The following is a 15,789-nucleotide window of genomic DNA, read 5'->3' as shown; positions in this document are numbered from 1 at the left end:
GGTGCACCCTACATAATGTACTAAGCATTGCTTGCACATTATTAGACAGCATGATCAGCATTGCAGTTAATGTCTTTTTTAATACGGTACTTTTTGTTATTGGCTGTTGAAATTATTTCCTCATTAACTGTCACGAATTTACAACACTGTTTTCTACTTGCACTTTTAGCAAAGAAACTGCAGGGAATACCATTCTCCTGGCTACCTCCTGTCATGCTGTACATGTCATAAAAAATATTCAGAAAGGGGAGATGGTCAGAGCTAGGCGCAATTGCTCTGACGGTCTCTCCTTTGGTGCGGAAAGTATGGCTATATCTGCGAGATTGCGATTAAGAAATTACCCCTTACCTTCTATTAATAGGGCCAAGGACTGGGCTCAGTCCTTGGATAGAAAGTCACAGATTTTTTCGGACCATTTAAAAAAAGAAGAAGAATAGAATGATTAACAACACTGTAACTTTTGCAACAAGTTACATTAGGGAATATACCTAAATTTGCAATGTAATCAGAAAGCACTTGTCGGTTCTAAATTACGATGAGAAGTGGAGCACAATTGTGGCCATGGGGATCAGATGTGCGGCCCGCAGAGCTCACACTTTACAACAAAAGATTAGCCCTAGTCTTTTTTGCGACCGTTCCACCTCTGAACCCATGTGGCTATGCCGTAAGGGCAGTTTGAAATGTGGACACGGTAGATGTATTTGCTGTAAATTCATGACAGTTACTGAGGAAATAATTTCAACAGCCAATAACAAAAAGTACCGTATTAAACAGTACATTAACTGCAATGCTGATCATGCCGTCTATCTAATAACGTGCAAGCAATGCTTAGTACATTATGTAGGGTGCACTACTAACGAGATCAAAACCAGGATGCGCAAACATATTTCCAATATTCCACACTACAAAACCTGTATCTGCAGCTACACTGCATTTTGCAACTGTGCACAAAGGGGACATTTTCATCTTTTCAGCCCACGGAGTGAAAAGGGTCACTGCACCAATTAGAGGAGGTGACCTCAGGAAAAAGTTGTACCCGAACCCCATTAAAGTCAATAGGGACTAAAATGGCTATAAAATAGTCATATCAAGATTTTGCCCGTTATCACACACCACCAGGCCAGGCTTGAGGCTCAGTGGCACCAACCACTCATTGGTCTGTTGTTCCATGCCCGTCCACAGCTCCTACGTGGTGTGGATTTTTCCCCCCAAGCAGATGAGTTTCAAAACAGCCTGCTGTCGTTTCCCCCTTGCCTGATGGGCTGCAGGTGCCAACTCTGCACTTTCAGCAGGGGACTGGGTGGGTGACAATGTGAAGTGACTGGAGGCACTGTCAGCCAACCAATCTACTACCGCCTCTACTTGTTCTGGCCTCACTATTCGTACACCGGTATTCGGGCCTACAAAGTAATGCATTTGGTCGCCTACGTGCACCTGAGGAAGGTGTTTCATTTGTGTGTGTAGCTGGCACAGATCGACCATGTCCTCTCCCTTTAACAGGAGCTCCACCAGCAGCACCATGACCGGGTCCACGTCCCTTATTTGATGCTCTCCTCATTCTTTAAGGTCACCCACTGAACTAACAGACAGATTAACTATATTAATTTTCCTGCCACGTATGCAGTGCAGGTGTACCTCACACTAAAAATGGGTGTATGTTACCCACCAAACTAATAGCCAGATTAATTATTATATTTCTTTGTCAGGGATGCAAAGATGGTGCATTGCACCCACAAAAAAATCACTGTGTTCCACACCCTTCACCCTTGAGACTGAACTTGCACATGTATCTAAAAAATCTGCTAATCCTGATTATGTGCCTGTTCCCCTGTTCTTACATAATGATTTAGTCATCGATTTTCGTTTTGTATAGCTGACATCTTTGTAGCGAGCAGTGGCATATGCGTAGCGTATGCATCGCATCCAAAGAACAGATGGTGTGGAGAAAAATACGGCATGTCCTGTCCATGGATCAATGTGTTTCTCAGGATTCTACCCATGTCTAGAGGTTCTCTTGAAGGAGTGCTCCTGACCAGATATGAGTGAATTTTGAAAAAGTTTTCATGGTCAGCCATCCACTTTATGTATAATGTAACTTTTGCCTCAGCATAAGTCAGTACAGGCTTCAATGCTGGAACATGGATCTGTATTTCCGTCACCATTGGCTTATATGTGGAAAATATGGTGTCCTAATATACTTTCAAAGGGTCACTTATCTCTACTCCTTGTGCGAAAGGGTCAATCAATAGGCATTAGTTCAATCATGTTTATTCATTTGTAAGATGCATTCTGTAAGACGTTATAGATGATAATTTTAGAATCTTCTATACTTGGTCACCTTTGGTAAAAGTTTGAGTATATATAAGATGCTGGCCCAGTCTTGCATCTATAAAAAGTAGTTTGTGTATACAGACTCCTGGACCCATAGCCATATACACTACGTGCAGAATTATTAGGCAAATGAGTATTATGACCACATCATCCTCTTTATGCATGTTGTCTTACTCCAAGCTGTATAGGCTCGAAAGCCTACTACCAATTAAGCATATTAGGTGATGTGCATCTCTGTAATGAGAAGGGGTGTGGTCTAATGACATCAACACCCTATATCAGGTGTGCATAATTATTAGGCAACTTCCTTTCCTTTGGCAAAATGGGTCAAAAGAAGGACTTGACAGGCTCAGAAAAGTCAAAAATAGTGAGATATCTTGCAGAGGGATGCAGCACTCTTAAAATTGCAAAGCTTCTGAAGCGTGATCATCGAACAATCAAGCGTTTCATTCAAAATAGTCAACAGGGTCGCAAGAAGCGTGTGGAAAAACCAAGGCGCAAAATAACTGCCCATGAACTGAGAAAAGTCAAGCGTGCAGCTGCCAAGATGCCACTTGCCACCAGTTTGGCCATATTTCAGAGCTGCAACATCACTGGAGTGCCCAAAAGCACAAGGTGTGCAATACTCAGAGACATGGCCAAGGTAAGAAAGGCTGAAAGACGACCACCACTGAACAAGACACACAAGCTGAAACGTCAAGACTGGGCCAAGAAATATCTCAAGACTGATTTTTCTAAGGTTTTATGGACTGATGAAATGAGAGTGAGTCTTGATGGGCCAGATGGCTGGATTGGTAAAGGGCAGAGAGCTTCAGTCCGACTCAGATGCCAGCAAGGTGGAGGTGGAGTACTGGTTCGGGCTGGTATCATCAAATATGAGCTTGTGGGGCCTTTTTGGGTTGAGGATGGAGTCAAGCTCAACTCCCAGTCCTACTGCCAGTTTCTGGAAGACACCTTCTTCAAGCAGTGGTACAGGAAGAAGTCAAGGTAAGAAAAACATGATTTTCATGCAGGACAATGCTCCATCACACGCGTCCAAGTACTCCACAACGTGGCTGGCAAGAAAGGGTATAAAAGAAGAAAATCTAATGACATGGCCTCCTTGTTCACCTGATCTGAACCCCATTGAGAACCTGTGGTCCATCATCAAATGTGAGATTTACAAGGAGGGAAAACAGGTACACCTCTCTGAACAGTGTCTGGGAGGCTGTGGTTGCTGCTGCACGCAATGTTGATGGTGAACAGATCAAAACACTGACAGAATCCATGGATGGCAGGCTTTTGAGTGTCCTTGCAAAGAAAGGTGGCTATATTGGTCACTGATTTGTTTTTGTTTTGTTTTTGAATGTCAGAAATGTATATTTGTGAATGTTGAGATGTTATATTGGTTTCACTGGTAAAAATAAATAATTGAAATGGGTATATATTTGTTTTTTGTTACGTTGCCTAATAATTATGTACAGTAATAGTCACCTGCACACACAGATATCCCCCTAAAATAGCTAAAACTAAAAACAAACTAAAAACTACTTCCAAAAATATTCAGCTTTGATATTAATGAGTTTTTTTGGGTTCATTGAGAACATGGTTGTTGTTCAATAATAAAATTAATCCTCAAAAATACAACTTGCCTAATAATTCTGCACTCCCTGTATGTCACTGTCACTTTGACATTTCTAATGCTGTCTTAGTGTTAGGCCTCATGCACACTGCCATGCGTTTTTTGCGGTCGATCCGCAAAAAACGGAAGCCGTCCGTGTTGCCTTCGGCAATTTGCGGAACGGAACGGGCACCGGCAATATAAATGCCTATTCTTGTCCGCAAAGCGCGGACAAGAATAGGACATGTTATATTTTTTTTGCGGGGCCGCGGAACGGAGCCACGGATGCGGACAGCACACGGAGTGCTGTCCGCATCTTTTGCGGCCCCATTGAAGTGAATGGGTCCGCATCCGAGCTGCCAAAATGGCGGCTCAGATGCGGACCCAAACAACAGTCGTGTGCATGAGGCCTTAAACAGCTTGATAGGGGTTGGATACAGTCCTAAGAGACCTCAGACTGTCATACATGACTTTTTAAGGGCAAGTGGGGTACGTTGGATTTGGGCTAAATTTATTTGGACTGAATAAAATCTGATGGCCAATTCGACTGCATTGAACCCAGAAACGAACTTTGGAAAATGTTCTCATCTCTGTTACATATATTTCTGCAAATATAACCTCATGTTCTCTCAGTTATAAAATATTTCATTTGCAGACAAGACTTAATATCCCATTAATGATATCCACTAACAGTTAAAGTATACATCTCGCTGTCAATAATTTATGGAGTTTGTCAATTTTGCTGAACATCTTACTCTTTCAAGGGAAGCCAGCCGATAGATCTTATGATTTACTATCATCCTGTTGACTTCATTTCAGTTTTATTAATAAAATGTGTAGAGAAGGTGCAGAATGCGGAGAGTTTAATGGAATTGTAAGAAACCCTGTAAATATTTGCACAGTGCGCTGGGACAAGTCATTCCAAATTTCCAATATAGGACAGGATATTATGCCACCAGGTAACAACTGTATTTAGACTGCATGTTAATTAAAGCAAACAGCATGTTAATGAAACCAGGCACATACTGCTCGCTTAATGATGGTTTGAGGCTTAGTAATATATAGTGTCTCTACCATTAAAGTCCAATCTGCTTAATGACTATAGCCTTTCAGTTCATTTCAGTCCACATTAAAGTGCACACAATTGTAGGAAGACTTCTCCGGAGAGTCCAGGCTATCGATTCTCAGAACATTAACGTCGACCCACCATATTACTATTGTATTTGGCTAGTGTTAAACCAGGGAGTCGGGACCAAAGGATTTAGCAATATTCACCTTAAAATGCCTCACACAGGTGGATCTTTAAAGTGAGGCAGCAGAGTTGAGAAAAAGAAGTGTGATCATTCAAGTCCAAGGTCAGTGCTGAAAGAGTTCATACAATACTAACCATGTTCACACAACAGTATTTTGTATCTGTATGTGTTAGCTAAATCTAGGAGAGTTAGTTAACACCACCCCACCGTGGACTGCATGGCGCAAGTTGTTAAAAATGGCCGAATCACATGCCCGATTACACCAGGCTCCTAATGGTACTATGCAATCAAAAATAAGTGATCATACTAATTATTTGCCAACTATCAATTGATTCATAAATAGTAGGGAGGATCAGCATAACCCAAGACTTCTAGGAAGATTTTCTTCAATATTGTTATTTTATAAAAAAAAAAAAAAAATGCCTGGAGAGTAGACTTGTTCTCTTTAAAAATATCAGATCGGAAAAATGCAAGGTCAGTTCTACTTGCCCTGTGGGCTGTAAACATCACACGCACAAAAATGTCTGAAAATGCAGAACTTATTAAAATGCAGACAGAAATACTTCTGGACTATTAGGGACTGTTTATTTCAAGACATTATTCTGTCCCAAAGGAAACATTTTAATCAATTAAATGGGAGGCCTGGTAATAATTGTAGACAACACTCTGAGTTTACTTTGATCATCATTGCACAACACACATTGGTTTTTAGCTTGCAAACACGCTCCTGAAAAATAAATGCTGACCTTCCTATTAACCTGACCATGTACAATGTGTTATCTTTTGCCAATCCACGTAATAAAATAAAATTACTCACCCGCCTCAGCTCCTTCCCCCAACTTGTGTTCCCTTTTCACCTTGCTGAATTTAGAGAGCACCAAGATACAGCTTTTGCTACAAATCTGTACAGTCATGTCTTCTGACTTATAACAGCTACGAAAAACTATGTAATGAACATAGGCAACGCATAGTTACTGTGTGCAAGAAAAATCTATAATTATTATTTTATTTTCATTTAAAGAAGTATTCCCATCTTAAACATTGATGGCACATCACTAGAATATGCTATCAATGTCAGATAGGAGTGGGTTCCACCGTTGGGACCCCCTCCTATCTCTAGAATTGGGCCCCCAAAGTGAAGAAGAGTGTGACGTGCATGCGCAGCATGCTCTCCATTAACTTCTATGGGAGTTCCAAAACAAGGCAAGTGAGTGTTCTCGGCTATTGTAGGAGCCCCATAGTGCGCCGAACATGCACGGCCACCTCACCATTCACCGCTATGGGATTAATTTTCCAGAAATAGCTGAGTCAGCACTCCCATTGTGGTAAATGGAGAGGTTGCTGCACTTGCATAGTGCGCTCTCCTTGGATTCTGGAAATAGGAGCACTTCACAGAGGTGGGACCCGCATCTATCTGACAATGATGGTATATCCTAGTGATATGCCTTCAATGTCTGAGTTGGAAATACCCCTTTAGGTTAGAATAATAAAGCGGGAACCTTAATACTAAAACTGTAAACCCGCTCTGTGGGATCTGCCAGAAATAGTCGAGGGCTGTACTCAGCAATCACTGGCACTCCCTTAGAGAGGAATGGAACAGTAATGCGCATGCTCGACATGCCGCTCTTTGGAATTTCAGGGGGCCATGCAGAGTATGGGGTCCCCATGCTCATCATCAATGGGGTTCCAGCAGTAGGACTCCTCTCACTGATCTAATCGGTATCCTCTGTCCTGTGGAAAGGAGATAACTTGAAATTACGAGACTCCTACATGTAATACCAAAACAGTAAATCTGCATGTTGCTGCATTCATACTGCTCTATGTTGTGTTGGTAGATCCCCCTGATCTCTTTCGAGAGTCTGCACAACATTTTAAGTCTAGTACCTTTGGTCCAATAGATGGTATTATTTGGGCACATCAGAATGAAAGACTGTTATCTAAAACATACTGTAGATTATAACAAGTCCAGGATCATTTCAATAACCATATTCATTTCTCTCTATTTACAGATTCCTTGTGTGATTCTGTGTGTAAAATAGGCTACTTTCCATGTGGAAACCTCACAATATGCCTTCCCCGGGCTTTTCATTGCGATGGTGTAAAGGATTGTGAAAATGGTGCGGATGAAGACTACTGTGGTGAGCTCTTGAGCCTTTCCTGAAATAAATGTTTGTATCTGTATGTAATCTCAATACTATATGCCAGTGAGGCTCTTCAGGACCTCCCCAAATGCTCTTTACAATGACTTCAATATACAGTTGGATAAAGTCATTGTAAGATTTACCGTATATATTCAAAAATGACTGTCCTGCATAATCCGAATTTGGAATTACCATGACCTCTACAAGCATTGCTTTTCTGTTATGTTGACCCAACTTTTTAACACATTTGTTTAATGCAAATGAGAATCCAATTCATTAGATCTGCTAATAATCTGGCCAGACTCCATAAATGAACTGCCATTCAACTCTCCCCATTTACATTAAAGGGATTGCCAGGACAGTATTTTTTTTAAAGGCTCGGAATGCTTTCAAAAAAAGAAATACCTCTCTGAGCCGTTGCCATCTTAATTTTGTTGCTTCCCGAGACCCTTGCTGGTTTCTCACAACCTTAACTGTGACCACTGATTGAGTGGTAACATTTCTTTGTCAAGAGTAAACAACAGCAGGGGCCCCAGAAAGCATCTGAAAGGGAGCGGTGGGGTATTGGTTGGATGAGTATTACTTTTTTACTGACCGTGCAATCACACAAACATAAATTTATCATAAATTTATTAAATTTAGATGGAACACTTTTCATCTCAAATATCTAAAGATTTCTGACCTCTCCAGCCATGCACAGTCTGTTCATACAGGACAAAAAACAGAAACTCTTACATTAAAAAGTACAACAAGGGTAACAACCACAAAGCTACAAGAATTCTACAGAACATACTTATTAAATGGGGATAAGAGTAGTAGGGTGCTGATACAAGGCTACCCTAAATCAAATGCATAAAACAATCACCAGCAGTGGAACTCTAGTGCATCAGAGTGCTGGGAATCCATAAATGTGGGCAATGATCTTAAAAACATTGCAGGAAAAAAGTCCCCCACTTGCGACTCTGAAAGGAGAGTCAAGGAAACACATTTGAGGGTCACAATGAGCTCAGGATGTGTTTTTTAAAACATCGCACTAAAAAAATCTGAGAAAGGAATACAGAAGGGTGGCAGAAATGTAGGTCCCAATAAGGGGAGGATTAGGTGCATGATAGGCCCAAGGCTGTCTACCCAATTCGGGTCCCCCCCCCCCTTCATTTTAGTTTTTTTTCTGTATGAAGAGGCTGCAGTGGTTCGTAAGCGCCACAGTCTCTTCCTAGGCCATATGACATCGTTCACATGGTCTAGGTGCAGCTCTGTCCCATCTGAGTGATTGGGGATGAGGGGATGAGGGTACTCTAATACCAAGTGCAGTGCTGTGAAATGGACATAGCTGTGCTTGGTAACGAGCAAAGAGGCTGCGGTGCTCACTTTAACAACACGGTCTCCTCAAACAGCTGATTGGCGGGGGTGCCAGGAGTCGGACCCCCACCATCTCATAACTTTCTAAGTACAGATGTCATAGATGTTACCTGCAGTCCTATGTATAACACCCCACTTAACACAGTGAACTATTGTGTTATGTGGGGTGTTACATAGGACTGCATGGAACATCTACTACATTATCTGCACACAGAAAGTTATTACTGTTATCTGGGCTGTTACATAGGACTGCAGGTGACAAGTTTTAGTTGTCAAATTTAAAATACATACGATTATGATAAAAAAAGACTTGGAGGAGAAGATGAGACGCAGGTCTTTCCTCTTCTCCTCCGTTTGACTCAGACCGCCATGACAAATTATTTCAGCAGCATCTCGTCTCTACAGAGCTTGTTACAGACATGTAAGATTTCTCATAATTAGGGTCATTTATCAAACTGGTGTAAATTACAACTGGCTTGGGTGCCCATAGCAACCAATCAGATTCCACCTTTCATTTTCAAAAGGAGCTGTGAAAAATTAAAGGTGAAATCTGTTGCAATGGGTAACTAACCCAGATCTACTTTACAGCAGTTTGATAAAATACCCCAAAGGTCCCTGTAGTGTCTACAGCAATTATAATGTCCTGTAGAGTGCCCCCAGTAATAATAACACCCTATATTGTTCTCTAGGTAATAATCCCTGTATAGTGTCCCCAAAAATAATGTCCCCTAATAGAAATGCCCCCACACTGCCCCATATAGTAATTTCCCCCACACTGCCCCCACACAGTCCCATATAGTAATTTCCACCACACAGTCCCATATAGTAATTTCCACCACACTGCCCAATATAGTAATTTCTCCTACACTGCCCCATATGGTAATTTCCCTCACACTATCCCTATACAGTACTTTCCCCGACACTGCCCCATATAGTAATTTTCCCCACACTATCCCCAAACAGTAATTTCCACCACACTGCCCCCACACAGTAATTTCCACCACACATCCCCCATATAGTAATTTCCCCCACACTACCCCATACAGTAATTTTCCCCACACTGCCCCATATAGTAATTTCCCCCACACTACTCCATACAGTAATTTCCCCCACACTACCCCATACAGTAACTTCCCCCACACTGTCCTCATATAGTAATTTCCCCCACACTGTCCTCATATAGTAATTTCCCCCACACTGTCCCCATATAGTAATTTCCCCCACACTGCCCCATATTATAATTTCCCCCCACAAAGTAATTTGCCCCCCACACTGCCCCCATCAAGTAATAACCCCCCACACTGCCCCCCATTAGATAATTTGCCCTGACACTGCCATACATTAAGTAATTTTCCCCCACAATATTCATTTCCCCACACTGCCCCTACAGTATTAATTTCTCCACACTGCCCCCACAGTATTAATCCCCCCCATGGTAGTAATTTTCCCCCACAATATTAATTATCCCCCACACTAGTAGTTTGCCCCCACGTAGTAGTTTGCCCCCCAGTGTCCCTTCAGTAATGTCCCCCAAAGTTGGCACACACAAAAAAAAAAAAGCTAATACTTACCTGTGTCCCAATTGGTTCTCACTCGTAGATGGTGCAGACGCGCTGCGCACACATGTTAGTGTGCTGCGTCTGGGCACAGGCACGGTGCGATGACGTCATCACGCCCACCTGTGCCGGAATTTTACTACCGCATAGGCTGCAGGCCTAAAGCCTATGGTAGTGATCAGCGGGTGGCGGCGGGGCAGGGAACTATGCCCTCCCGTGCCCCGCCATAGTTTGTGGGCGTTTGGGTCTTTGTTAGGCCCTCCAGCGATGCCTGGCCCGGGGCCACAGACCCAAATGCCCCAATTATAATCCGCCATTGGTCCCAATGATCAAAAACAAACAGGGTAAATTTATCTTTGCTGAACAACTTCAGGCCTGGTCGGAATTCATGTCTGCTAGCTTGTCACCTTCTAGATCCTGGGTGCAGATCTGGCAGGCTGGGGCATCCTGGATGGATGTACCACTGGCAGGAGCTCCTTGCACCGTCCTTTGCTGACCTCCTGTGGTAATAACTGGAACTGCAGGCTTGGTCTCTGTGACCAGCACAATGGTATCCCCAACTTCACCCTCATAGAGAAGGGGAATTGGTGGGTCAAGCCCACTTGGTACTCAGTTCAAGTCCTTCAGGTTTTGTTGAGGCAAAGCATATATATGCCCCGACCCAGTAGAAATGGAAATCACTGGACTCAAAATTATAGTCTTCCCTGCTCCTAGGACATAGTCTGGAGGTAGCAGCAGGTCAGAGATGGATGCATGTTTCGTTTCCAGCTCCGGTGGCATGGTTAACTCTGCCTGTATCCCTGTTGAGGAGGTGATCGGGCCTGGAATATTTAAGGACATCTGCAAGGGGCAGCTTCTGGCAACAGGAAAACTCTCCTTTCTAGGTACAAAAGATGTACCTAGCCCAAAGTCCCTTTTGTCTTCGCAAAAAAACAAACAGGGGTCTAGTTGAAGCTACTCACCTCCCACACCCAGAGGAGCATCAGGCAGACATGTCTTGCCTACTCAACAGCTGGCAGTTCTCTCTTGTTTCCCACTCTGGAGGGGCAGTATTTCCATGCATCTAGATCCAATATGACCCATTAACCCCTTCTGTGCTGGTATGCTATGAACAAAGCAGCATGTCAGGGCCTTTGTAGCAAGTGATGGTGAAGGTGAAACACCCACACTGAGTCTTGCTAACATTATATGACTCTATTAAGGTCCACAAACAATTAGGCCAACGATAGTAAGGCATGGAGGCACAATCCTGTTTGTGACATCAAGTTTGATGCAGCGACCCCCTGAGGAGCTGGGATAGAGAATAGGACTGGTAGTGGCCCAGATGAAGTGTTGTGTCATAGTGCACTCCCTCTGGCCATTTCTCCCTTTGGGATCGGTTCAGTGGAATTATATAACAAAGAATTCATTATGAAGAATGAGGCCAGAGTTAGGCCTCTTTTACACTTGCGTTGTCCGGATCCGGCGTGTACTCCACTTGCCGGAATTACACGCCGGATCCGGAAAAACGCAAGTGAACTGAAAGCATTTGAAGACGGATCCGTCTTCAAAATGCGTTCAATGTTACTATGGCAGCCAGGACGCTATTAAAGTCCTGGTTGCCATAGTAGTAGTGGGGAGCGGGGGAGCGGTATACTTACAGTCCGCGCGGCTCCCGGGGCGCTCCAGAATGACGTCAGAGCGCCCCATGCGCATGGATGACGATGCGCTTGGGGCGCCCTGACGTCACTCTGGAGCGCCCCGGGAGCCGCACGGACGGTAAGTATACTGCTCCCCCGCTCCCCACTACACTTTACAATGGCTGCCAGGACTTTAGCGTCTCGGCAGCCATGGTAACCATTCAGAAAAAGCTAAACGTCGGATCCGGCAATGCGCCGAAACGACGTTTAGCTTAAGGCCGGATCCGGATCAATGCCTTTCAATGGGCATTCATTCCGGATCCGGCCTTGCGGCAAGTCTTCAGGATTTTTGGCCGGAGCAAAAAGCGCAGCATGCTGCGGTATTTTCTCCGGCCAAAAAACGTTCCGGTCCGGAACTGAAGACATCCTGATGCATCCTGAACGGATTTCTCTCCATTCAGAATGCATTAGGATAAAACTGATCAGGATTCTTCCGGCATAGAGCCCCGACGACGGAACTCTATGCCGGAAGAAAAGAACGCAGGTGTGAAAGAGCCCTAAAAAGTAAATAACAAAGTCCTTTTTACTAAGTACAATGTACAACTGAAAATAAATACATTAGCAGCAGGTTTTAATGCAGTTCTTCTCTGGTACCAGCAAGGATATGGAGGCTGGTTGGTAGGTGGCAATTCATCACTTAGGTGATACTGCTCTATGGTTGTTTGGTGATGGGTGGCTCTCCTTCAACAGAAGTTTCCAAAACCAGCACTTTGTACATAAAATTCCAATATTTATTTTAATCCATTAAAAGAATAGCAAGGTAGATACAGTCTACGTGTTTAGGACGACTGCAGTGTGTCCGTCTCCATACAGCATTAAAATGTACGGGCTCCGATGAGCCAAAGTCAGTTATTCGTGAAGTCGTGCAAGACTTTGTTGAATAACTTTGGTACTTGATTTTCAAAGTGGAACACCACTTTAAAACTTGGAACCGAACTCGGCAGTTTAAAAATCAACTACCAAAGTTATTCAATGAAGTCTCGCGTGACTTCATTAATAACTGACTTCGGCTCATCTGGGCCTGTAGATTTTAATGCTGTACGGAGACGGATCTCTGTACAGCATCAATCCAAAGTTTTGAGTGAAGCGACTTCGGCTGTAGCATCCGACGCTCGCTTCGCTCATCACTAATTAGAATAAAATGTTCTGGCAACATTCAGTGAGTGATAACCCTTTTATATTATCACTAGAGATGAGCAAAGCGTAGCTTCGGGTGTTACATCTGAAGTCGCTTGGTTCATAATTTCGGATTAATACTGTACAGAGATCCATCTCCGTACAGTATTAGAATCTATGGGCTCCGATGAGCCGATTAGTTATTTGCGAAGACGTGTGTGACTTTGTTGAATAACTTTGGTAATTGATTTTTAAAGTGAAAAAGCCAGTTAAAACTTGAAACCAAACTTAGCTTCAGTTCTGACTGCTACCTTGGAACTGAAGCTGAGTTCAGTTCCAAGTTTTAAACTGGTTTTCCACTTTAAAAATCAATTACCAAAGTGATTCAACGAAGTAATGCGTGACTTCGGAAATCCAACGCTTGCTTCTCTCATCACTAATTATCACATGCTACTGAATAGTTAATGTGCTTATTCTTCTTTCTGCACTTCAAAAGCATTTTTGGTCATAGATAATTTGTATATCTTATTTGACAGGATCTTTTAGCATTTAGAGCTTTATTTGACTTCTATCCATAAATGTGCAACACAGATGTGAAAAGTCAGTGTCAGCCGAACAGAAATAACTCTACATGATTTTGATGAATGCTTGAGTTCTGCTGAAGGCGTCATCTATCTATGTGGTGTCTTCTATCAATGTTCTGGTGGGACTAGAGATAATTGAAGTTTAGAAAAATTTGATTCGGCAGCTTCACCGAAGTTCAACAAGAAATTTGATTATTTACAAATTAATTTGTCACAAATCGCAATACATCAGGTATACCCAGGCCAATCTGCCTAAGACCAGTGTTTTCAAATCTGGCATACAAAAGGATTTCAGATGGGATTGGAGCAAACAGATGTCAATACAATGACATCCGTCCTCCATTAAAATGTAGGCTAAATAACATAGAAACTTTTTTTTTCTATTTCGGTTGTTTCCGTTTAAAAGAACAGGCTGGTGGATCCATCGGATGGAAAGCTGAAAACCAGCAAAACCCACCCTAAGGCCCCTTTCACACGGGCGAGAATTCCGTGCGGGTGCGATGCGTGAGTTGAACTGAATCCGGACCCATTCATTTCTATGGGGCTGTTCACATGAGCGGTGATTTTCACACATCACTTATGCGTTGCGTGAAAATCGCAGCATGTTCTATATTTTTCACGTAACGCAGGCCCCATAGAAATGAATGGGGTTGCGTGAAAATCGCAAGCATCCGCAAGCAAGTGCGGATGCGGTGCGATTTTCACGCATGGTTTCTAGGTGACAGTCTATTCACTGTATTATTTTCTCTTATATCATGGTTATAAGGGAAAATAATAGCATTCTGAATACAGAATGCATAGTATAATAGTGCTGGAGGGGTTAAAAAATAAAATAAAAAATTAACTCACCTTCTCCTCTTGATCGCGTAGTTCCCGGTCTCTTTACTTCTTTAATGATGAGCTGTGGGCTAAAGGACCTGTGGTGACGTCAGATCACATGCTCCATCACCACGGTGATGAACCATGTGATTGGAGCATGTGATCTGACGTCACCACAGGTCATTTAGCCCACAGTTCATCATTAAAGAAGTAAAGAAGAGACCGAGAACTACGCGATCAAGAGGAGAAGGTGAGTTAATTTTTTTTAACCCCTCCAGCACTATTATACTATGCATTCTGTATTCAGAATGCTATTATTTTCCCTTATAACCATATTATAAGGGAAAATAATACAATCTTCAGAACATCAATCCCAAGCCCGAACTTCTGTGAAGCCTCTTATCCGGGCCAAAAATATGACGACCGTAGTTATGGTCCGCATCCGAGCCGCAATTTTTGGCGATTTCGGTGCGGACCCATTCACTTCAATGGGGCCGCAAAAGATGCGGACAGCACTCCGTGTGCTGCCCGCATCCTTTGCTCCGTTCCGTGGCCCCGCAAAAAAAATATAGCATGTCCTATTCTTGTCCGTTTGGCGGACAAGAATAGGCATTTCTACAATGGGCCGCCCGTTCCGTTCCACAAATTGCGGAAGGCACATGGGCGGCTTCTGTTTTTTGCGGATCCGCGGTTTGTGGACCGCAAAAAATGGAACGGTCGTGTGCATGAGGCCTAAGGCATATTCTTTCTACTTGGTGGCCCAATCTCATTAGGAAGGCTTGGAAATTACAGCTGCATAACGCTGTATTATTAACCAACTTGGGGGTCCAATGCCAGTGTGCTGGCCAAGTGTCTAATACATTTCATAAAAAGTAATATAAGTAGTGGCCCCATGACAGAGTGGGCAGGTGGCAGCATCAGTAACAATGACCATAGTGGCCCTATGACAGAGTGGGGAGGGTGGCTGCAGACATGGCAGTAACAGTGACAATAGTGACCCCATGACAGAGTGGGGAGGGTGGCAGAAGCAGCAGTAACAGTGACAATAGTGGCCTCATGACAAAGTGGGGATGGTGGCAGCAGCAGTGGCATACCGCACAAGATGGTGGCAAATCACAGCAGTAGCAGAACCCAACAGCAGCAGTCTGACAGCAAGGCCTAATGGCATGCATAGCCTTAAAAGTTTAACAACAGTACATAGCAGTAGGCCAAGAATCCCCATTGTAGGAATATAGAGGCAGCAGACGGGTGGCATCAGTTATCTGAAATATGCAGAGTCAGATACATAGAAAGGGAGGGACTGTAGTACCAGTAACTTAGACAGGTACACTTTGAGCTTCTGAGCCACTGG

General features: G+C 43.3%; 1 protein-coding gene across 1 annotated transcript in view; it reads left to right on the top strand.

Moving 5' to 3' along the window:
• The first annotated feature begins 6,829 nt into the window (after positions 1–6,829).
• RXFP2 (relaxin family peptide receptor 2) overlaps positions 6,830–15,789 on the top strand; it is a 331,515-nt gene continuing 322,555 nt past the window's right edge. Inside the window, exons 1-3 of the mRNA XM_044285462.1 lie at positions 6,830–6,836; positions 7,020–7,085; positions 7,194–7,322. Of these exons, the coding sequence (XP_044141397.1) occupies positions 6,830–6,836; positions 7,020–7,085; positions 7,194–7,322 (202 nt within the window). The remainder of the gene's footprint in view (positions 6,837–7,019; positions 7,086–7,193; positions 7,323–15,789) is intronic.

Source organism: Bufo gargarizans, chromosome 3 (genome assembly GCF_014858855.1).
Source record: "Bufo gargarizans isolate SCDJY-AF-19 chromosome 3, ASM1485885v1, whole genome shotgun sequence".
NCBI classification, from domain to species: domain Eukaryota; kingdom Metazoa; phylum Chordata; class Amphibia; order Anura; family Bufonidae; genus Bufo; species Bufo gargarizans.
This window is presented reverse-complemented; position numbering and strand designations above follow the sequence as displayed.